The sequence below is a fragment of the Anolis carolinensis genome, chromosome 1 (genome assembly GCF_035594765.1).
Source record: "Anolis carolinensis isolate JA03-04 chromosome 1, rAnoCar3.1.pri, whole genome shotgun sequence".
Lineage (NCBI taxonomy): Eukaryota > Metazoa > Chordata > Lepidosauria > Squamata > Dactyloidae > Anolis > Anolis carolinensis.
In genome coordinates this window covers 95,705,809-95,730,639 of record NC_085841.1, presented here as the reverse complement: position 1 = coordinate 95,730,639, position 24,831 = coordinate 95,705,809, and the positions used below count along the sequence as shown (strand labels likewise).

General features: G+C 38.0%; 1 protein-coding gene across 2 annotated transcripts; it reads right to left on the bottom strand.

The window, feature by feature from the left end:
- On the bottom strand, positions 1-24,824 carry gopc (golgi associated PDZ and coiled-coil motif containing). Of its 2 annotated transcripts, XM_003215597.4 has the most exons (9): positions 24,372-24,823; positions 10,699-10,863; positions 9,477-9,500; positions 7,520-7,695; positions 6,978-7,143; positions 6,114-6,209; positions 5,610-5,774; positions 4,068-4,248; positions 1-2,559 (listed from the first exon to the last, which is right to left on the bottom strand). In XM_003215597.4, exons 1-9 carry the CDS (start codon positions 24,672-24,674, stop codon positions 2,447-2,449), a joined length of 1,389 nt encoding a protein of 462 aa, XP_003215645.1. In that variant the 5' UTR covers positions 24,675-24,823; the 3' UTR covers positions 1-2,446. The 2 variants fall into 2 exon arrangements, with proteins under 2 accessions (XP_003215645.1, XP_008118588.1); XM_008120381.3 differs by lacking the exon at positions 9,477-9,500 and having other exon boundaries at positions 24,372-24,824.
- Between the last annotated feature and the right edge of the window lie 7 nt (positions 24,825-24,831).

The following is a 24,831-nucleotide window of genomic DNA, read 5'->3' as shown; positions in this document are numbered from 1 at the left end:
TTATGGTTTGATTACTTTAATATACAGTATTAAAGGAGCAGTTATAAAAATGTACTGCAAATGAAATACAGTTCCATGAGCAAGTGAGCAGAACGACCGACAAAATTATTTTATGAGCAACAGTTTAAAGAATTTATAAATAGCAAAATCTTTGCATAAAGTATTTACATTTTTAAGATAGCTCTATAAACATATATATAAGTGCACCTAGAAGAGACAAGTTTAACTGTGCTCAACAAGACAACATTTTAAACACTAAACAGTAGATTAACTAACATTGCACTAAAAGTATTTCACCCTTCAGGTATGTACATCCTATAGAAAAAAACACAAAGTTTCATTTTACATTATTTCCACTCTCAAAATACATCTTTACTTGTTATAGTTTAATGGCCTGCAAAACAGTGAATGGAGAGCAGGCATTTCATGCTTTATCCTATAACAACAAAAGCTATTACATGGTTTGTAACTGTTTGCATATAGAGAGTGTGCATTCTAGTAAGGTACATATGTATATATATACACGCAAACACATACATAACAATAGAAGAATCTACCCAGGACATCAATCATTTTATCAATGTCTTTGGAAAATACCTTAGGTCTTCAAATGTGGTATTTTGCAATATTGGAGATTTTCTTTTTTAAAAGTGTGTATTTTATTGAAGTACTAGTCTTACCTTAGTGCTTCTCATACTTGAGTCTTTCTGGTGTTTTGGACTTCAGTTCCCAGAACCCAATCACTGGGTAAGGCAGCTGAGGCTTCTGGGAGTCGAAGTCCACCTAGCAGGCTAGAATTCAGGAATCACAAATGTGTTGCCTGATCTGGCACAGTAACTAGCGTCATGTTACAGGACATACACTTCTCTTCCAATTATTCAGGACCAATTCACATAATCCCCTTAATATAGTGCTGACACAACGCTGATTGGTAACAATTACTACTACCTCACTGCAAGAGAATTCTTCCCATAATGGTTCTAATGGCACAAAATCAGGGTTTTATAGGGTCCTAACACACGAAAGATAACCTTATTCCCCACACTGGAGGTTCTCTCTTAATAATTTAACTGGAGCCTACTGGCAACTGGCACTTGATGTGGTTAGAGTCATTGGGAGTAATTTTAAGGCAGTGATGATGTGGTCACTCATTTTAATGTTGTCTTACCATAATGCCAGAAATCTGCAAAAAATAGGTGGAAGGGTGGCATGATAAATCCTGTGCTAAAGCAATCACATAACTACTAACAGAGATTCAGGGCATAAAATATGCTCATCAGTTTCTTGCTATCCTCCCATGCTTGAAGTCATGTGACTCTCCTCTTACAGAGAAGTTTAACAAAAGACCTGAATGCCATTCTTCATGCCTATAAAGAATATTGCCATATTACAATGAAGACATTGTCCAGAAGCACCCGAAGCACAATAATCCCTGCAATTGCCCCTCATGTGAACTGGTCATGTGTGAAACAGAGTGCTACCAAGCTCTGAAGGAGTCAGATGTTTGCACATTGTCAAAAATAACAGTGGAACTAGAAGTTCTGCAGGCCACCCAGGTCTCAAAACACTGAATGGCAACTACAAATCATACATCCAATGTAGTGGGAAGAGGAGGCATCTGAAGCGACCCTCAGTCAGGCCAGATAGAATGGAATGGTACCCACTCAACAGTATCAACTGTATGTTAGCCTCATACAAAGCCAAGGGCAGGCTTAATTCCAGCAGGCCAATTTTATACTTGTTTACACTTTAATAGTAATATAAGTATTTGTTTAAATACTTTTAAAGAGTATTTCAGATCCAGCATTGACTGAGGAGGTCACAGAGGGCAGAATGAATTGCACCCAATTTCATGAATAAACAGATCACTAAGATCTAAATCAGAGATTTAACTCATAATATGTAACTGTGTGTCTGATTTTTGTATCTTGTGGCAATCCAGAATGACATTTTTGCCATTCAGATTTTAAAAGATGTAATTTAAATTAGCTAGCTAAGTCAGAAATATAAAATAGAATAGTCACGCTTTCCTCATAACTGAGGAAGCAAATGATGTAATGTTTTGTTTTTGCCATTCATCAGAGGAACACATATCAACAGTTCTTCTGAACTATTCTAGTACCTTTTTATAGACACGATCCAAAATTATACCATATTAAAAGAAATGCCATTGGGAAAAACATGCTTTGGTGCTTACATTTCATGGGTATTCGTTTGACATGCAATTTCTTAGAAAATTGGGACATTTACATGTTTAGATTGGCTCATCATGAAGCTTTGGGTGAACCAAATGAATAGTTTTTTTTTCAGGCAACAGTAATGCAGCTTCCTTTTATCTTTTAATTGTCCTTCTTTAAAACTTTCTATGCCATTTATATTATGTAGAACAGCTATAACCCATCTTGTGGAAAGATGTAGTCCCATGTTGATTTAGGTGTTGGGATTTTTAGGCTAAGCTCTCAGCAGACTGGGCTAGTTTTGATACAGTTTCTTCGGTGTCAACAGAATTTCCAAGGTCTCCATTTTCATGACCATCAATACTTGCTTTCTTCTCAAACACTGCAAAGGACAGAAAAAATGCGTAAGACCTTGTAGACTCTTAAGATTCATAAAATATATTTCTGCTTGTATAGAAATAACTCGTGGGGACTATTCTATACACAGGCAAGAACATAAGCCAGAACAGGTGGAAAAACCAATAATAATAATAATAATAATAATAATAATAATAATAATAATAATAATAATAATAATAATAATACATTTATAGACCGCCCTATCTCCCTGAAGGGTCTCAGAGCGGTTTCCAACAATATGGCAACCATCCAATGCCAAAAGAAAACCATACAAACAGTTTACATCAGGACAAGGCACATTAGACAATATAAACAACCTAACTGTAACTTAATAAACAAAATGACAACAAATAAAATAAATACTAATAAAATAAAAACAAGAAATAAAAAATACAAACATCATAAAATACAGAAACCTTGATAAACATATTAAAATAAAATATAAAACCGAATACATCGGAGCTCCATCAGGTGAGGTTCAGGAATCCAATGGTAGGAGTAATAAAATGGACCTAATCAACTGTAAAAGGACTGGGTGGGGTAGAGCAAACAGTGTATCACAGGGTTAGGGAAGTGGATGGAGTGCAGAACAGAGTACTATCTGGCAACCTGGGGACTGGGACTAGGGACTAATCCTTCTCAAAAGCTTGTTGGAACATCTAGCGGATAGTGAGGGGGGCTTGCCTGATTTCCCTGGGGAGGGAGTTCCAAAGTCAGGGGGCCACCACCGAGAAGGCCTTCTCCAGGTAAAAACACCTCCTCTTTTAATTACAGGTAAAAACACCTCCACATCCATATCTGCTCTTGCAAAGGCTTAGGAATGAATATGCTTCACCTAACAAGATCTTTCAGCTTGACAAAGCAAATCCAATGCAAATTACAGAATTCTGCTAACCAACAAAGCAAGTGCTAATGCACTGCTGAGACCCTTCCACAGTAGGGTGGGGTGGGGGGTGAAGAGGGAGAAAGATTTAACACATTTACTATGAATTTTGATAATCTTCCTATATCTTAACATACTTAAATCACACCAGAAAAAGAATGACTTATCAAAAAGATGAGATCAAAAGAACCTGCTTCCAACACAGAATAAGCAAAGATTTACATTATCTGTCAATTCAGAAAAATTCAAATTCAACACAGGAATTTGATTTAAAGTATAACAGCCTAGAAATATTGAGGCAAAAAACCCAAGCCAAGCCAGCATTTGCCATCCTCTCCCTAATTATCTGGAACACTATAATAGCCAAGGACACATATTTCTTGAATTTCATGCCAAGAAAAGGCAGCCATCTAAATGCTATAAATCAATCGATAAGCAAGCAATCTTGGCTTTTGTAATCCTGAGGTGGTACATTTATTTTACATTTTATGGGATCACATTTACTTAAATAGTTGCATTTATTGGGAGTAATTACATTAGTTTATCTTACAAACACCATGTAAAAATATTTACTTCAACTTTCCCTTCATTATCTTCTGAAGTTTTACCTTGTAATGATTTGACATCTCCACTTCCATCTTTTCGACTGGAAGCAGAATTTCCACCTTCCTCTAATTCATCAAGATACAAACGATAACGATGGCCACTCTCGTCCTCATATTCTACATTTTCATCATCTGAATCTACTTCTGGAGCAACATACACAACTTCAAATTCAATTTCTCCTCTCTAGAATGAAAGAAGAAAGGTTATGTGGCTTTTAAGTATGGGCAATGCAGAAAAACAAGCAAAGAACAAGGAGATAATAAAAATAACTAAGTAATGCTGTATTTCATCAATTGTAAAACACAATTTTGGGGGAAGGGGCATTTTCAAATCTAGGACACATCCTTATACGGTAAGACGGCGTAATCTATTTACACCAGTCCAAAAACAGGTGAGTGGGCATAATGTGTGTTAGCAACTGTTTTATTCTATTTTAGCTTATTTGAATAGATCAGTGGTTCTCAACCTGTGGGTCCCCAGATGTTTTGGCCTTCAACTCCCAGAAATCCTAATAGCTGTTAAATTGGCTGGGGTTTCTGGACCTTGTAGGCCAAAACACAAGGGGACCCACAGGCTGAGAACCACTGGTATAGATGTATTATGTTGTTGAAATTGCACTGAATGTTTGCCAGTTTTTATGTTTTATGTCTGTAAGCCTCCCTGAGTCCCTCCGAGGAGATAGGGCAGGTTAGAAATAAACATATATTATATTATTATTAAATTCTCATTTGCCACAAAGACCAGGGGAAGAAGCATCATAGTAACCCAATTGCAATGTTCTTTTTCCCTGTGATTCTGCAGTTCGTTCAACTTCTCATCCACAGCCACATCCTCTATTTTTGCTTACTAATAGTTAAGGCTCAACAGCAATCAATATTGAATTGTTGATTGAACATAAGTTGTGTATCCCTTAGCCAAAAAAATTGGAACCAGAAGTGTTTTAGATTTTAGAATATCTGCATATACATAATGAGATATCTTGGAGGTGGGACACAAGTCTAAACACAAAATTCATTTTTGTTTATTCTTTAGCTTCTACACATAGGGCGAAGGTAATTTTATATACAATATTTTAAATTTTTTTGCATAAAACAAATCAAAAAGCAAAGGTGTAGACATTTCTGGAGCATTTTAGAATTTGAATTTCTGGATAAGGGATACTCAACTTGTAGTAACAAATATTTCTAAGAGAAAGAAAAGATGGAGCAAATGATAAACTATGTAATACAATAATGGACAGCACATTAATTCACAGAATATTTTGAAGGAAAGTATTTTTGAAACTTTTAAACCAAGATCTGAAATATACTGCTCAACTTTAGTTCTTTTGTGCTTGAATGTTTTTTTGGATGTGACTGGTGTGATTGAATTTAGATTATATGTAATAAAAATAATTACAGGAAGCTCCAAATGAAACTTTAAGCAACTGAATCCATCTATTGATTTAATGAAATGGGTTCTTCCAAGGCAGCTAGCCCAATGAATAAGGGAAACGTCATATAAATGTACAATAATAATCTAGGATTAACTAATACAACAGTTACCTGCTGGGAAAGAATAGTTACGGCTTCTTTATGCTTGGCATCTCTCAAATTAACTCCATTTACAGCTAGAATAGCATCTCCTACGTGCAGACCTCCACATCGATCAGCAGGCTGGCCAGGATGGATTTCAGAGATGAGGATGGGAACACCATGCTCCTTTCCACCCTTCATAACAACATTTAACAAGAGACAGAGGCTTCAGACATTTCAGAATGTCCTACAGCCTAACAATATATATGTTTTTAAAAACATTTTTAAGTTGAATTAATACTACTAGCCATCAAACATGGTGATAAAGAATTTTCTATTCTATGAATCCTATGCACAGCACAGTTTATAAGAGTGTTTATGCTTTATATGCAGACTTATAGTGAAAACTTAATACTCCTTCAGTGACTACTATAACAGCAAAAAGATAATGTCAAACAATGCAATGTACAGGAGATGCAGAAGAAAATATAAACATTTGGTTAATAGAAAGAGGGAAACAAATTAAAATATTACGGTAATTGAAATGCCAAGTCCTTCATGATCTTCTTTAACCAAGAGAACTTTTCTGATTGGACCAACACCTTGACTCTTCTTTAAGGAATCTGTGTTCTAGTTTAAAAGTAAAAATAAATATTATTATGAAAATATTTCACATGGTCATAAAGAAAATCACAGGATAGCAAGAAAAGTTTCCTACTAAAATTGTCTTAAGAGTTTTCCTATGAGTTTTGGAAGCACAGCTAACTGCCACTCCTCCATACAATAAAATGTAAGAAGTTGTCATTATTAAAAAGGAATCACTGTGGATATTTTTATCGGTATTTGTATCTCTATGTGAATAGTCTTGTGGCACAAGCAAAGTGGGCATTGCACTGGCTATTGGGGCTTCAAGACAAGTAGATCTAAACAAAACCTAGATCTATGCCAATGGCCAACAAAGTAGAAATCATAATAAAAGAAAAAGATCTATTTGGATGAAACCTTCAGGTAGCCTCTGTTCAAATGCTGGAGGTATCTCTCTCCATTTTGTTGTTCAGGCATGCTCAGTGAAAGATTCAGAAGGCAACTTGCATGCTGAATTCAGCTAGAATCAGCTGCAGGAAAATCCCAGTTTCCCAACTCAAGCAACATAACAACATATTGTTCCAAATCAACACTAAAAGTCTGTAATTCTCCAGCCCTCATTTAGCAACCTCCCCATGTCAATGCTGCTAAAAAAAACCTTGCAGCTTGACAGAAGGAAAGTAAAAAAGGGGAAAAAGGCATAAAAATATTTTTTTTAAAAAATAGTTCTTGGTCAGATACTTTGTTAACTGAGGTATCCCCATATAATGATAGAAATGATAACATCATAAATGACAAGAGCAGGATACTTACATGCCCTGGAGGTGCTTGCATGGGTCGCTTTAAGTCATTGCGACCACGACATGCCCTGATCACAGTTTTGTGCCGGTGCAAATGGATTTCAGCTTCTAGCTGGTTCCAGAGTTTATCATGAGCAGGTCCTTTCATATCTCTTCCTAGTAACTGAATTTGCTGAACTCTATGTAGTGAGAAGAGAATATAATATATATAAGCCGATGTGTTCAACTAGTTTATCATGCCACTCCTATGTTCTGAAATCCTCTAAAGAGGTGGTCATGTGGCTTAAATCATTATGAAGAAATAGCAGGAAAAATAAAATGGGGCATCTTGCCCACATTTCCCCAAACAGATTTACATCAGCTCCATCATTAGCCTCTCCCACTACTTCCACTTTTCATAGTAGTCTAGAACTGCACAGATAAGGACACCTGGATTATAGGCTTCCCTATTTCCCATATGCTGTTCAAATATACCAGGAAGCAATGAATATCTTAAGCCTAAGACAACAGTTCTGACTCAAATTCCACTGCAGATGTCTGATTTCTCTTACATACCTTCCTGCCAGTTCTTTATCCAGGTATTTGGCTGCAAGTCTTGCTCCATACACTTCAGCCTGGAGCACAGCTATATGTCGGCGGAGTGCTTCATTTTCCTTCCTAAGTAACTTCACCTCAGCTTCAAGCTGAGCTTCTTTCACCTTTTCTTTTTTGTTGGCTTCTAGTTCTCTTTCCTGGAAAATGAAAAGTCCTAGCTGTTTAGTCATAAGATAATCTTATTATGTACGTAGTCATGAAGATTACAATCACACCAATAAACCTTTAGTTACATAGAGAAAAAAGCAATGGCATACAACTGTGGCCTTAGATTATCTGTGCCCTGCCTGGCTACATCAGGCATTCTTCTCTAAGAAAGGTTCACATTTGTAAAATAGTACTGCAAGCGGAAACAAACATGGAAGCCCAGGAAGCATACTCATATTAATCTGATTGCCAAATCTTTCTCTGTATTATAAGACAATTTACTGCAAGTATCAAAAAACAATTTAATCTAAAAGAATCACCTACTTGTACATAATGATTCAACATGAACGTATATCAATGACAAAGAAGTTAAATGAACATATGGAATGACATTAAAGGTAAATTCAGTGACCAAATAACAACATGGTTAAAAACAACATGAATGAAATATTGGTTTGGTTTTTTTTTACCAAAAAGATATAATATTTTAAATATATCAGTCAAATAATCATGTTTGGTATTTTCAGAGGTATTTTGGAAACACAAAAAGCAGTATCCCATATTGCTGACCCAAGATTCCACTTCAAGATTATAAGATCAATGGCTAATTTTGGACTTCTAAATTCAGAAGGACTGGATAGTGCAATGATTTTGGCAATCCTTTTGGCTGAAAAAGGCTCTGTGCAGTGATGAGTAAAAGCCTGTGAGTATATATAGGTCACTCAGTGGCAGGAACGGAGAAGGTTCATCCAATGGGCCCCCTTGGAAGCTTTTAAACAAAGACTGGATGGCCAGGGTGCTTTGATTGGACTTTTCCTGCATGACAGGGGATTGGACTAGATGGTCCATATGATCTCTTCCAACTCTATTATTCTATGTTTTTTCTAACTTGTATTCCGGCATGCTTATGTCAAAAGAAAAAGTATAGAAACAGAGTTTCTGTAAAATAAACGGCAGCTTCTGCTAATTTATTAAGGCAGTGGTTCTCAACCTGTGGGTCCCCAGGTGTTTTGGCCTACAACTCCCAGAAATCTCAGCCAGTTTACCAGCTGTTAGGATTTCTGGGAGTTGAAGGTCAAAACATCTGGGGACCCACAGGTTGAGAACCACTGTATTACGGTATCCAAAAGAAAAGTATAGCACAATGCAGCTGGCTTTAAGTAGGCAGCCAATAAAGAACCTCAATAAAGAAATACCTCTCAAGAAGTTATTCCACGAAGAAACAAAGGACATTTATTAGGCCAGTCAAGTCCTACTCATCATACTATTTTATGCAAATAAGCATTCTACAGCATTCTGTATATTGGGAGTAATCCAGATTTTTATTTTAGAATTTTGTTATTTTAGAATTCACTGAATGTTGCATGACTTTTGGCTGCTGATCAATTAACTGGTACTGCTAGTTCACAACTACTTTTGTATGAAGTTTTTGCGGCCCAGGAGGTTAGAAATCTAGATTTCTGGATTGTGACTACCATCAGATTTTCACAAACTTTTATATCCAGACTAAATTCCATTTGCTACTTCAAAAGAATTCAAGTTAATGATAACAATCAACAACAGCAATGCAGGCATGCATGTTGGGTGGGAAAAAGCATAAAATCTAAAAGCAGCACTGAGCAGACACGAATGCTTGGCAAAGAAACCGAGAAAGCAGAATAATCTAGCTAAAATCCACTGGCGCTAAACATCCAGGTCAAAATGCGTAAGTCAGCATAATCTACTGCACTGGTTGAATTGAAACACAGATAAAGGCAGCTAGTAAACTTACCAGGTCCTCCACAGAAGGGACAGACTTAAGATGAGAGAAAAAAGGTTTCATGATTAGAAACAAAGGCAAAGCAATTAAGTTTATAAAAGAATGCCATACACCAGGTACCACAGTAGCCCAAATACTGAATTTCACCATGCGCAAGATCTAGCAAGGAAAATGACAACTTGGAATTTAATTTACTACTTACTTCAATAGGTATTGAAAATGGTCTATCAATGAACAAACAATAGGAAATTATTATCTAAATATTTATTATAGGCATCCCCCATCTCACAATAAAGCTGAAACCAATTTCATCAAGTAAGAGATGCATGAATCATTGCCCACAAAAGACTTTCAGCAAAGGTAATACAAGCCAATACATGTTTATTCAACAGGCATGCTATTATGTAGGATAGATATAAGGAGAAAATTAGTCATAAGACCTAGATATGAGGACATCCTTCAAGACTCCACTCAGATTAACTTGCTTTTTAGTTTAACCAAAAAGTAAACACATATGCGGGGACACACACACACACACACACACACATTTTTTGTGCATCAACCTTAGGAAATAGTTTTACCAAAATCCACAAATTCGTGTCTCTCTACTTCCTAGTCTTCCCTTCCTTTTCTTTAATTTAGTAGCAATGCAGAAACATAGACAGAAGAAATTAAAACCATATTATCACCAACACCTTCCTTTCCCTCCCTCCTCTCCATTCTAGATCAATAGTTGTGACTTTGAAGAAACTATACTCCATGCCACAATACTGTTAGCTATACTGCAATCCACTTTCATTGGCTGCACAAATACAGGAGAAATGCCAAATTAAGCAATATAAAGAGGGGAAGATAGCAGCTAACAAGGGGAACTTCTGTGCTGCACAGACTTATCTGTATGGCAAGGGAGTTCGGGGTTTCGTCTCATTCTGAGATTCATGTTCTAAATCCTAAAACATAGCTATAAAACACAACTATCTTTTTGGAGATCGCTTCTAACTACTCAGAAATAACATTCTTGTTAGTTAAATCACATATATCATATGTGTATGTCTATTTATCTACACTATTTGATTCTGATAGGGAACTCTATACACACACACACACACACACACACACACACAGAGTCATCTTTCTCAGGCAGCTGAATTGACAGCGAGAAAACAAAGTAGAGCATCAATACAAACACAATAGGTTCTACTGTACTGTACATTTTCCCTAAAAACACACTCACCAGTTTTGCCTTGATTGCCCCTGAGTCAACACTCTGTCCAGTTTTGGCATGGAGTTGAAGCTGAATAGCATGAAGTTGTAATAGCTGGTCATGCACCTCTTTTTCTAATACTGCTTTTTCAGCCCGTGTTTCAGTCAGTTCAGATTTCAGATCCACTAGCTGGGCCTGGAAGATACAACATCATTTGGTCATTTACATGGGTAAAAGTGTCTACCGAACAAGTTAACTTGAGCAGCACTGCTCTATTTGATGTGGAGGACCATCATCCCCTGCCGTTTGGCAATAGATTAGTACCATATCTGTGACATATTGTTACAATATTTCCACACATTCCTGGAAACCTATTGAGGACTAGCAATTAATGACTCTCATGCAAAAAAATAAAAGGTCTGCAAAATACTACTAATACTGAAAATAAAGGAAGACACGGTGGCATTCATTTATCAGTATCCATTATTATTGTTGTTGTTGCTGCTGCTGCTGTTGTTGTTATCATCATGGGTTTTTTTTTGTTGCTTGATCAATCCAAAACAGCTCACAACCTTAAAAACACTATCATTGGAAGCAACCAGCTAACAACTTAAAAAAATAATTTAAAACCTACGAAAATATTGAAGTAAAATTAAATATATAATTATTAAAACAAGTCAGTTTAAATCACAATAAACAAATATGAAACCAATGTAAAAAAAATTAAACACCATACAGCAGGCCTGCATGTGATCCTAGGACTTGCAGGGATGCCTCCAGAAAGTATTCACAAAAGTTTTAAAGATGATGTTATATCCCAGCTACCTTTGGCCCCTGTACCTGACCCTGGGTTCGCCTTTGACCAGAATGAAGAATATGTTGATATTTCTCCGAGTCAGCAAGACCCGATGAATTTGCAGCTGCCACTTGTTGACGATAAACAGCCAGCTCTAATTGAAAGGGAGAGTGTTGTGGATAACTCTACTCCCTTGCTCGATGTCTCTAGCTCACCGGAGTCTGTGTCCTTCAACCAGAGAGAGTATCTAAACAAGCAGAGATCTGAGAAACAAGCGCGGAGGAGAAGTGCCCGCTTGGCTGAGCGTGGAGACCCTCTCTAGAAGCCTTTCCCTTGGGAACTTTAGGGAGGAAGGCCACTTTTTGGGGGAGACTCTGCACTTTAATAAAAGTTTTGCTCCCAGTAGTTTCCCTTGCGGTGTCAACGTTGCTTACCACTAAGAAGGTGCATCGTCTCCAGTTTCCAGCTCGTTGACTCAAGTGGCCAGCAGGTGCCACGACTCACGAGTAGATACGGATTTAAGTCTACTTTCCTGTATTTTCGTGAACCAAGATTTATTTCCACGATCTCAAGTTCCTGCCTTGCTTCTAAGAACTATTCTTGAACATTTGGACCTTGCTCATCTGCCTAGCTTGCTAACTTAATTCCCCACTCAAAGGCTATTATCAGTTTTGAGTGTGTTTCGGTTTTCAGACTTTGGACTCTAATACTGGACATATTCCTTGACATTTCTGGACTATCTTATACCTTTTCTTAAAGGGCTATTGCTTGCTCAACTTTTCCACCAATTCATTTTGGGATTATTATTTGCTTTAATAAAGATATTAAAAGATTATTGGTCTCTGTGTTGGTTTTCAGTGCTCTCGCTGCCTGGGCTGCAACAGATGACTTTTTAATAAGTGTTATGTTTACCATCCTAAACTGGGATTGCATCTGCTAAGGCTGTTCAAATCACATGATTTAATTACTATTAAGACAAATCACTGGTGTGGGAAAATTATTCACATTTCTTATTTGCTCAGCATGTTTTTTTTCAACCTTATTAATTTCACAGAAAAATACATGTGCATAGACTCTGGAGTTATAAACTCAGTAAACTATGCATGCTGCACCTTGATTTGTTTGGAATAAATAACCACTCCTGGCTCCACAGTTGGCAACACCTGTCAGCATCTATACTAAGTGTACACTGAGCAATAAACTGGAAATGTAAAATGACTCCACCCTTTTGTCACCATACCTATATGACAGAAGGAAAGAAATTAAAAGGGGATTCATATGACCCTCCAGATACCTATTTCCTGGCTAGCCTGGGATTTGTGGTCCAAGAAGATCTAAAGATTGCTGATATAAATGGTCAAAGGACAATTACTACATGTTCTCTAGTTTGGGTTAAATATGCCAAGATCTAGACAACATGGAAGAAACAGGCACACTAAAACACAAATGTTTCAAACAACCTATTAGAAACACCAACATAAGAACATGAATTTACCCTATACACTCATGTGTAAGTCTAGAAATCTTTGTCAAAAAATCAACCTAGAAAACCTGGACTGACTTATACAAAGGTCAGTGTGAGTTCTGTACATGAATTCCTATACAAAAAAGGCTTATCCCTTTCTCTTTGAAAAGTGGCAGAAGGCAAGCACTAAGTCAATTCCAGAAGAATTTAAAAGAAGAACCAATCCTCTCTACTCTCTCTCCATTCACCTTTGAGGTGGTGCTGGGTGTTTCCCTTTCTCTGAAGAACGACCCTTGACTTATCCACAAATTGTATCAAAATCCATAATTTTGGGTTCAAAACCAGCCCTTGACTTATACATGACGGTTCCGGCCCAGCTTATCTGTCCGAACGTGTCTCCCACTATGATCCACCTGGAAGCTTAAGATCATCAGATGAGGCCCTGCTCGCGGTCCCGTCAGCCTCACAGGTGCGGCTGGCGGGGACGAGAGACAGGGCCTTTTCAGTAGTGGCTCCCCACCTATGGAACACCCTCCCCATTGAAGTCAGGCAGGCTCCCTCCCTCCTATCCTTCCGTAGGAAGGTTAAAACTTGGTTGTGGGGCCAGGCTTTTGAATAAGAATCAGCAACATTAATTACTATTATGTACGCTGGAACTCAATTGACAGACCCAGTCTTTTAAACTTGAACACGCTTATCTGTATTTTATAATGCGTTTTATGAATATCTTACGTAAGTTAATTTTTAACTGATTTATAGTGTATTGTACAGGTTTTATATGTGTGTTTTATTGTAAGCCGCCCTGAATCCCCTGTTGGGTGAGAAGGGCGGGATATAAATATTGTAATAAATAATAATAAATAAAAATGAGGTCGACATATACACGTGTATACAGTAAATCCAGTACCTGAGTTACAAACATCTGGCTTGCATGAGACTCATAGTTACAAACAGAGATGATACAACAGGAAATGAGGGAAAACCCACACCTAGAAAGGGGAAATTGATTTCTGTAAGTTGGGAAAATGGTATCTTCACTGAAGCTTTATCATTGATCTTTGTTTCCATGAAAACCCAAAATGTTCAAACTAGGAACAGAAAGTGAGGCGAAATCTTCTGAATACAGCACGAACAGCAAAACAAACATTACAGGGGTGTTAACCGCTTCCCTATCCTTGCCAAAACTAAAAAAATGGCTGGAGTTACATTTAGAAAATGTACCTGTTCTGACTTACATACAAATTCAGCTTAAGAACAAACATATAGAACATATCTTGCTTGTTATCTGGGGACTGCCTATAGATAGTAAAAAGAAAAGAAAAAAGAATGTTTATGTTTAGATTCTAAACCACTTTAGCCAATCATATCCCCACAGTTAGTAGTAGAGTAGAATTAGAACAGGCCATGGACAGTTAGTTTTGTCATAACCCTCTATTCTGATAATCTGCCACAGTAATGAAAGACTTCTCATCAACAATCAACATTCTTCTCCACATGCAAATTGGTTGATACCAGAGTTTTTAATATTGCCCTTTTTGCATCTATTAAGTTCCAATATTCAGCTGAACGTAAGAGACATTAAAAACCATGATTAGGATTGTAGCCTCTTGTCTTTTCACACATGTGATAATCAACTCCACTTTTAAAATAGCTTCCTAAACATTTTTCGTAAGTGCTAGGTTTCAGTAAAGTTTTGTAAGATTTTTAACATATAGAAACTTAGTGATATTCCCCCCTTTGCTTATTTCTACTGATATACTATAAAATGGAAAATGAGATGAGGAGAAATCTAGTAGCACCTTTAAGATTAACTCATATATTTTAGCATGAGCTTAAGTGGGTAACAAGTTGTCCTGATTTATATTAAAGTCACAGGTTTTAAAGCACAGTTATCCAGTTGTGGCATGAAAATTCATGCTAAATTATATCAGTCTTAGAGGTGCTGACATATTCTGCTTCCTTTTTTCCTTTATATGCTGTGATAGATAAACACAATGATTGCTTTGAAAATTGGTGTGTCAAAATAACATTTTATTGTGATTTTAGAAAGACTGGAAATATATTTTAACCTTTATTTTCACTTCTTACTTCTAAAGGGGACTGACAGAAAAACAAACCTCCAAGTAGACTGGGAAATATGAAAGTGGACCACAAAATATTTTAAGTTTACCACCACAAAGAGATAAAAGGCCTGCCATAGACTAAACAATGGCACTACATCAAGATGTATTATCCTGATTTTCTTTTATACTTCAACCATAACAATTTAGCATACACTCCTTTCAATTACAAACAAGAATGACTAGGCTGGAATTGCTGTTATAATTTTCATCTTCCAGAAGACACACAGTCTAAATGTATGATGAGCTAGCAGGAAATAAAAATACTAAAAAAAACCTGACCTTTCTCTTTGAATGGTTTAAGCAGGATTTATTTCCTCTGAAGCAAAGTTAAAAAAGGACTGTTCCAAATTTAGAAAATATCTATATTCTCCACTGCAGATATCTGAAAAGGAGGTCATTTTTTATTTCAAAGTTACACTTCCTTTCAAAAAGAAATTACAGGTTGAGCATCCCTTATATGGAATTTCAAAATCTGAATTGCTCCAAAACCAAAAATTGTCCTTATGGGTAGCTGAGATAGTGACACCTTGATCTCCTGATGGTTCAATGTACAGAAACTTGATTTCATGCACAAAATAACTACAAATATATACAATTACCTCCAGCTATTTATATAAGGTGTATATGAAACATAAATTGACATGGAGGGAGAAGGTATCTTAATATAGTTAAACTGGGAAGCCAACATCAGCATTTCCCACTTTACCAGGATTTTAAGTTTGAAGATATAGACTACACTACATATTAACTAGCACCTAAACAACTATGAATCACATCACTGCAGATGGCTCTTTAAATATTAATATGAGAATCAGAAAATTAGGAGTCAAAACTGGAAGGAGATCCAGTCCCTATGATCTAGTGCCAACCCCTTATTAGTAGTTATCAGTAATCTCAGATTCTCTAAAACTAATGTATTGTTGTCTTTCCTGTAGCAAGAGCTGGAAACATTCTTTGGGTGAAATATGAAGACTCTCTATCTGAAGAAATAAATCAGTCTAGCAACATTTCATTCTCACACCATCCTTTTCCTGGAAGAAATTTCCTGCACCATCGTAGAATCCAAGAACTGTGTAGCATTAAAACTCCAGAGTGCCATTCACCTCCAGAACCTTTGCAACAGCTAATAAATGACTGGAATCAACCTAATACCATTTTCCCAACATGCTGATACCCATGCCTGCAATTATTTATTATCGCTGTCTTTTAATTATTTTTTGCTTGTTAATTTTAACTAGTCTCTTGTCCATAATTCTGCTTATAATATGGACTTAGATGCATGATACTGTGATATTGTAACAGATACATTTTCTTTTGAATGCACACACAGAGAACATTTATCATATTCTTTGCTTTCTAGACAGACAATATTTTTAAAAAAATAAAGAATAACACTGAAATAGCTATAATAGCATACGCTACTTTCTTGATTACAAGAATAGTTAATGTGTAGAACTGATAGTTTGATAGTGCATACAGCCAGGATAAAAGTGTCAGATTAAAACAGTTATATCTCATCATTCTTTTGAATGCATATTTTTATATAATGCATGGAATTGGTGAAAAAGTACAGAGGTAGAGAAAACCAAACCCAGAATTCACAGTCTCAGTATTATGGTACCTCAAGGTGCCCAACTGATCCTACAAATATATGGCTCAAAAAGCTCAACTAGTACAGAATTATACATATTTACACAATGTCACAAACTGTAAACACATTAGACTGCATGCATGACAGCTATCAATTTTATCACAACCAGCCTCTCAAAGTGTTGCAAACACAAATTTATCAAAATACTGTACTTATTTTATTTTCCTGATGTTACATTTGTACCGATTTTTCTCATCAGGCTTTATGCTTTGCTGCAATGTCTGCACACATGCATACTAAAACTGAAGTATCTTCAGCAATATATACAGAGTGCCAAGAAAAATAATGTAGCAATCTCATGCTGAAATTATGAACATCAAAGATGGTAGAAGATGCTTCTTAATAAGATGTTCTGCTACATACTACTTCTGGGGAAGAGAGAGATAGGCACTCAATTCCAGAACATTCCAGTTTCACATTGGGATTAAACTGGCTCCCAGATCCAGAAAATTAATTACAATAAGTAACATGTGAAGCTGTATAATAAGAATAGTTGATTAAAGCACTGCTCATCTTATATGGAATTGGCCTCCTCCAATTTGGTTCCTTCCAGATGCTTTGGATATTGAGATACAACCAAGGCTGTAGCCAAGGGGGTGGGGGTTAGGGGTTCACCCCCACCCCTTAAATTTTTCAGGTTTAAAAAAAACCTAGTTTACTCATGAATTTTAATTTATTAATCAAATCGCCATGAGTGTCCACTGAAGTTTATCTGTCTTGAGTGTTCACTGAAGTTTATCAATGGGGCCTGATTTCTAAATCATTTTGTGTTATAGAACTACTCTTCAGGATTCGCTTTAAAAATTTCAACCCGCCCAAATTTTTTCTCTGGCTATGGTCCTGGACACAACATCAGTTTGCTGTGACCAGTGATCTGCTGTCAAAGGCAGAAAGGAGTAGCACTTCAAAATATGGAACATCAAAAAAGATTGGGAAAGGCTGACCTAAATTGTTAATTACCTAAGAGTACCCATCTCTGCAGCTGAGTTCTTTCATTGTTCTTTTATTCTCTTTAGGTGCACCTACACAGTAGAACAAATGCAGTTTGACACCACTGCCATGGCTCAATGCTATGAAATCCTGGGAGTTGTAGTTGGGTAGAACCACGGCAGAGGTGAAAGATCTTGTAAAACTTCAAGTACAATCCCCACAATTCCACAGCACTGAGCCATGGCAGTTAAAGTGGTGTCAAACTGCATTCGTTCATTCTGTGTAGAAGAACCCTTAGATTCACATTATTTTGCATGGCTTTTCCATTTTTCACCACTCAAAACAGCTTTATATTTGTTTGCTTTGGACATGTTCCAAAATGATAATTTACCAAGCTACTTCCTACCCCTTCAAACTCATTCAGTAGACATATAGTGACCTAGCTTGGTAGCATATTGACTTTCTTAAACTGAACTTTTAGAATTTTGAAACAAAACCCAATAGAAACACAGTTGCTGGGATATAACTATGACTAATACCATAGGTGGATAAACTCACTTAAGGAAGCCATAGCCCTGAGTGGATAAGATCTGAACTGCAAAGTTGTTAACACTGTGACTTCAAAGTCACATATAGTCACTTGGCAGTTAACAACAAATATGAATTAGATATCCTCTTCCTCACTACTCTTACAAAAGTTGGGATTTCTGTAGTAGTATTCTTAGTCTTATAGCTAACTGCAATATGTTACAAAAAGTTAAGGCATAAGATTGATAGTATTAGTAATAGAATTAACATATTTGAGAGCTATATTAATGAAGCAAAGTTGGATCAAAGTCAGGATCATAGGGATGCCACTAATAGTCAAAGCTCCAGAACTACACATGAAAGAATGCATTCTTGCATCATAAACTTTTCTGGCTCTGCAAGTATTTACCACATTATGTGATGGGGGTTCAGTATTGAAATTATTCCACTATCATTTTTTGCAAATGTATTGTGTCTGCTTACATTTACATCACTGGAAAAATTTGAAACCTACTTAGAATTTCTGAACATTTTAGGTTAGATTTTGGACACAGCAGCTTTCATATATACAAAGCTCTTTAGCATGCTTTCGTCAAGGTCCAACCTGGACATCTTGACACATGGGGTCCAAAGTTCAATCAACATCTTCACTCTTACTTGAAAAACACCCATTTCATATAGTGTGGGATGCTTGTTCTTTATTTTCAGTACCCTCAATGCTATTCAATAGTAATCTTTAAGTGGCAGCCCCACATTCCCTCATGATACAGATGGCCATATTTTTCCCAATACTGGTTGTTTTTTTAAAAGCTTTATAAAAGAGCACACCAAGTAATATCACATTGCTTGTCAGGGCAAATAACCACCTATCACAATCCTACCTGTTCTGATTAGCAGAGGTCCTCCACGATCTCAGGAAAAAAGAAGTCAAAATTTCCAATCACCTGATACCTAATGTTTTAACCAAAGATGCTAGGAACTGAACCTGGGATATTTTATCCAGAAATGTACATGCTCTGCCACCATTCCACGAATAAGGCAGAGAACTTCATTTTAATATTATTTATTGGTTACTATATCTTAAATTTTATTTCAAAAAGTCTAAATCCAAGTGGAGGGGGACACATTTTATTATCCAGGTTGAATTTCCCTTATTTGCAATTTTGAACTACGTATTTTAATATATGGTATGCAACGTGTTAAAGCTGAGCTGCTGAACTTGCTGACTGAAAAGTTGCAGGTTGGAATCCAGGGAGTGGAGTGAGCGCCCGCTGTTAGCTCCAGCTTCTTCCAACCTAGCAGTTTGAAAACATGCAAATGTGAGTAGACCAATAGGTACCGCTCCAGCGGGAAGGTAACGGCACTCCGTGTAGTCATTCCGGCCACATGACCTTGGAGGTGTCTATGGACAATGCCGGCTCTTTGGCTTAGAAATGGAGATGAGCACCAACCCTCAGAGTCAGACACGACTGGACTTAACGTCAGGGGAAACCTTTATCTTTACCTTTTATGTATTTTACAGTAATGTGTTTTTATCTGTGTGTTTTAACTATGTTGTACCACCCAAATAAAATTTATTATAATAATACAGTAGAGTCTCACTTATCCAAGCTAAACGGGCCGGCAGAAGCTTGGATAAGCGAATATTTTGGATAATAAGAAGGGATTAAGGAAAAGCCTATTAAACATCAAATTAGGTTATGATTTTACAAATTAAGCGCCAAAACATCATGTTATACAACAAATTTGACAGAAAACATAGTTCAATACGCAGTAACGTTATGTTGTAATTACTGTATTTATGAATTTAGCACCAAAATATCATGATATATTGAAAACATTGACTACAAAAATGGCTTGGATAATCCAGAAGCTTGGATAAGCAAGGCTTGGATAAGTGAGACTCTACTGTAATTGTAATTAGAACAAAGCAAAAAAATACTGTACTTCAAAATTCAAAATCATCCACTTGAGTGACTGGGAGAGTGACACTTTTGTTTCAATGTACCCAAACCTGTCTCATGCACAACATTATTTGAGATATTGTGTATACAATTACTTTCAGGCTGTGTATACAATGTATATATGAAATATGTTTACACTTGGGTCCTATTTTCAAGATATCCCATCATGTATATGCAAACATTCCAAAATCCAAACAAATCTGAAATACGGAACACTTCTGGTCTCAAGCATTTTACATAAGTGATACTCAACCTGTACCTATTTTAAGGTGCGAAAGCATGAAAAGTTAGTATGATACTTGTACCTAAGATTTACCTCCCATTTGAGTCTCCAACTCACAGTGATATCTAAGGAACAAGGTTTCAGAAACCTTGGACCCAGGCTTTTTCTTAAATAATTTTTATTGAAGAATTTTTAATACATATGATAAAATAAGGGATTCCATTTGAGGGGTTGAAACGAGAGGGCATGTTCTTATGGCCTTGCTTTACCATTAAACACCAGCAGAAGAAAACATACTTCTCCCTATGGCAGTGGTTCTCAACTTGTGGGTCCCCAGATGTTTTGCGCTTCAACTCCCAGAAATCCTAACAGCTGGTAAACTGGCAGGAATTTCTGGGAGTTGTAGGCCAAAATACCTGGGGACCCACAGGTTGAGAATCACTGCCCTATGGGGTGGAGGAGCAGAGCTTGGAGGTGTTTACTTTTGGGGTGTGCAACTACCAGAATTCCTACCTCCTGGAGCTTGTAATCTAAAAAGCAACTTTTCAGAGCTGTGAAGAAAAGCCATTTTCCTTCTGCACATCACTTCTTTCACCTATGGTTCCTATACCAACCTCCCATCCTTTCTATACCTCTCTCCATGGAACTGAACTCGGGCAGCTATTCTCTGCTTATTCCTCCCCCTTGAACTTCATTCACCTCTAATAATTTTTATGTGTAAAAAACATTAGGCAATTTTCCTAAAGAAGAAAATATAAAGATATTTGTGGACTTTGGGGATTAAGTTTTACCTGCTGTACTCAACAGGCAGAACTTGAGACTCTATACTAGATGGTACAGGTATCCAAAGTGCTTGGGACCAGAAGTGTTTTGGATTTTTGGGGGATTTTGGAATACCTGCATTTGTATATGTGCATTTGCACATACATACATAATGAGATATCTTGATTATATGACCCAAGTCAAAACATAATATCCATTAGTCCCTTATCCAAAATGCTTGGGGACAGAAGTGTCTTGGATGTTGGATTTTTAATTTATTTTGAGAATGACTGCATTTGCATCTAAGTACATAATAAAATGTCTTCGAGATCGGACCCGTGTCTAAACACAAAATTCATTTATATTTCATATATACTTGGTGGGGGCGAGGGACAGAACTTTCTCAGTGGTGGCCCCTCGACTGTGGATCTCCCTTCCCAGTGAAATTAGATCAGCCTCCTCCCTCCTGTCCTTTCTAAAGCAAATTAAACCTGGCTATGGAACCAAGCGTTTGGAGAGTAGTACAGGACTATATGTAGTTACAAAATGAATGCATTGTGATTGGAACGGCTTCTGGATTATGATTTTGGGTCTATGTGCACTGTTTTAACAACTTATTAAATGCATTTATATGTTAGCGTTTTATGATTTTCATGATTTTAAAGTTCAATGTATATTGTAATTTGTATGTTTTTATGTTATTGTGGCATTGAATTATTGCCAATTTGGAAGCCGCTTTGAGTCCCCTTTGGGGTTGAGATAGAGCGGTGTAAAAATACAGTGAATTAAATAATTAATTAAATAAATATCATTACCATATACATATAACCTAAAGGTATTTATACACAACATTTTTAATAATTTTGTGTATGAAACACATGGAGCAAAGGTGTCACTCTGTCAGCCACCCATGTAGACAACTTTGGAGTATTTTGGAATCCTGGAAACGCGATGCTCAACCTTTTATTAAGAAGATGATTATACTGGCTGGAGAGTGAGAAGTCGATTTTAAATTCTGTGCATTAAGAAAGAGGTATTGTGGAGCAACGCTAAAGCAGAGCTTTCCAAACTGTTAGCGTGTCAGATGCAGTGTGTAGGTGTGTTACGCAAATGTCATGAGAAACATCTGAGTTGAGGTGAAATAAGCAATGCATCATATATTTTTAAATATATATAAATGAAAGATGTTCATGAAATATGTTGTGTTCCCATACATTCTGTTATTAACCATTTATGTATGTGTCACTATCTATTATAACAGGCATGGGCAAACTTCGGCCCTCCAGGTGTTTTAGACTTCAACTCCCACAATTCCTAACAGCCAGTAGAAATTGTGGGCATTAAAGTCCAAAACATCTGGAGGGCCGAAGTTTGCCCATGCCTGCCTTATAACATCCAATCTGCGACTAAAACTGAATTACTATATTGCAAAATGATGTTGGCAAAAAAAGTGTGCCATTACTTGAAAAATCTAGAACCTCTTGCTACATCCTGAATAGACTACAACAACATGCTCTATGTGGGGTTACCTTTGAAGACTGTTTGAAAACTACAAATGGTCCAATGGGTGGCAGCGAGATTTCTCACTCGAGCGGTGTACCAGGACCACACAACCCCCGTTACGTCAGCTCCACTGGCTGCCAGTCTGCTACCAAGCACAATGCCAAGTGTTGTCTTTAGTATATAAAACTCTAAATGGTTCCAGCCAAGCTTACCTGTCTGAAAACAGAATGTGGGATGCCTGGCTCGACAGCAGTACATGTGAAAAAGATCTTGGAGTCCTCGTGGACAACAAGTTAAACATGATCCTACAATGTGATGCGGTGGATAAAAAAAGTTAATGGGATTTTGGCCTGCATCAATAGGTATATAGTGTCTAGATCCAGGGAAGTCATACTACCCCTCCATTCTGCCTTGGTCAGACCACACCTGGAATACTGTGTCCAATTCTGGGCACCACAATTGAAGGAAGATATTGACAAGCTGGAAAGTGTCTAGAAGAGGGTGACTAAAATGATCAAGGGTCTGGAGAACAAGCCCTATGAGGAGTGACTTAAAGAGCTGGGCATGTTTAGCCTGCAGAAGAAAAGGCTGAGAGGAGACATGAGGGCCATGTATAAATATGTGAGGGGAAGTCATAGGGAGGAGGGAGCATGCTTGTTTTCTGCTGCCTGGAGACTATGACGTGGAACAATGGCTTCATACAGGAAAGGAGATTCCACCTGAACATTAGGAAGAACTTCATCACTGTGAGAGCAGTTCAGCACTGGAACTCTCTGCCTCGGAGTGTGGTGGAGGCTCCTTCTATGGAAGCGTTTAAGCAGAGGCTGGAAGGCCATCTGTTGGGAGTGCTTTGAATGTGATTTTCCTGTTTCTTGGCAGAAGGTTGGACTGGATGGCCCATGAGGTCTCTTCCAACTCTATGATTTTATGAATGTATCTCCCTCTATGATCCACCTCAGAGGTTAAAATCTTCTGGGGAGACCCTGCTCTCGGTCCTACCTCTGTCACAGGTGTGGGGACGAGAGACAAGGCCTTCTCAGTGATGGCCCCTCGGCTATGGAACTCCCTCTACAATGAAATGGGAGCAGCCCCCTCCCTTCTGTCCTTCAGGAAGGAAGTAAAAATGGTTATGGGACCAAACTTTTGGATAGCAAGTTATTGCAACATGAGTACATAGAATAGTGAAGTCACTAATGGAATGGCCTTGGATTTTGATTCTGGATGATGTGTGATTTTAATAACTGTTTTTAATAATGTTTTGATGTTTTGGTTTTAATTTATGTTTATTTTTACTGTATGTATGTGCTCATGGCATCAAATTGCTGCCTTTCTGTAAGGCCACACTGAGGCCCCTTCCATACAGCTCAATAAAATCCCACATTTTCTGCTTTGAACTGGAATATATGGCAGTGTGGACTCAGATATTCCAGTATGCAGGTATTGTGGATAATCTGCCTTCATATTCTGGGTTATATGGTTGTTTGGAAGGGACCTGGGAGAAGGTGCTTGGTCGGATCATTTCTATTTCAATATAAGAGTGGTGTGGAGCAGCAGGGGGCGGTTGACAGCTTTTGTCAAGCGGTGTAAATTGTGAGGAGGCGTTTACTTCAGGCATGGGCAAACTTGGGCCCTCCAGGCGTTTTGGACTCCCACAATTCCTAACAGCCTACCTGCTGGAGGGCCCAAGCTTGCCCATACCTGCTCTATTGTGATAAAGACACCGAATGCTATACTAGAAAGAGGACCCAGCTGCTTCACCTCGAGCTTGTGGTTGATCTGGGAGACGGTCTGGGCTTTGTGGCAGAGCTGGGCGAAGCAGGAGCTGAGGCTGGTCATCTTCTGCCGGCCCTCGTAGGTGATGTCCGCCTGGTCCGGGTCGATCTCGCCCAGCAGCAGGTCTACGTCCACGAAGGCCTTGTCGAACTCCTTCTCCAGCACCTCCAGCCACCGGAACATCGACAGGCCGCCGGCGCCGCTAGGGGACGAAGCCGACGAGGAGGCCGCCCCCGCCCCGCCGCAGGCCCCAGGGCCCGGCCCCGCGCAGGAGCCCCCGCCAGACATGGCGCCCACCGCTCCGGGCCTCTCCGCCCGCCCACCCGCCCACAGACCGACTGAGGAGCGGCGTTGGCCTCCTTGCTCCACACTCCCTCGCGCACTCCCCACGGCGCATGCGCGACAGCGGCGGCTCCGCTCCTGTCAGCCGGGAGACCCCGAGCGA

What these genes read in the sequence shown, in the direction of transcription:
- gopc (XM_003215597.4), bottom strand. Translation starts at nt 24,674, where the DNA reads ATGTCTGGCGGGGGCTCCTGCGCGGGGCCGGGCCCTGGGGCCTGCGGC. An exon ending in GGGCAATCAAGGCAAAACTG is followed by an intron (nt 9,501 to 10,698) that starts GTGAGTGTGTTT and finishes TCTCATCTTAAG; the next exon opens with TCTGTCCCTTCTGTGGAGGA. An exon ending in GACTTGGCATTTCAATTACC is followed by an intron (nt 5,775 to 6,113) that starts GTAATATTTTAA and finishes GTTGTTATGAAG; the next exon opens with GGTGGAAAGGAGCATGGTGT.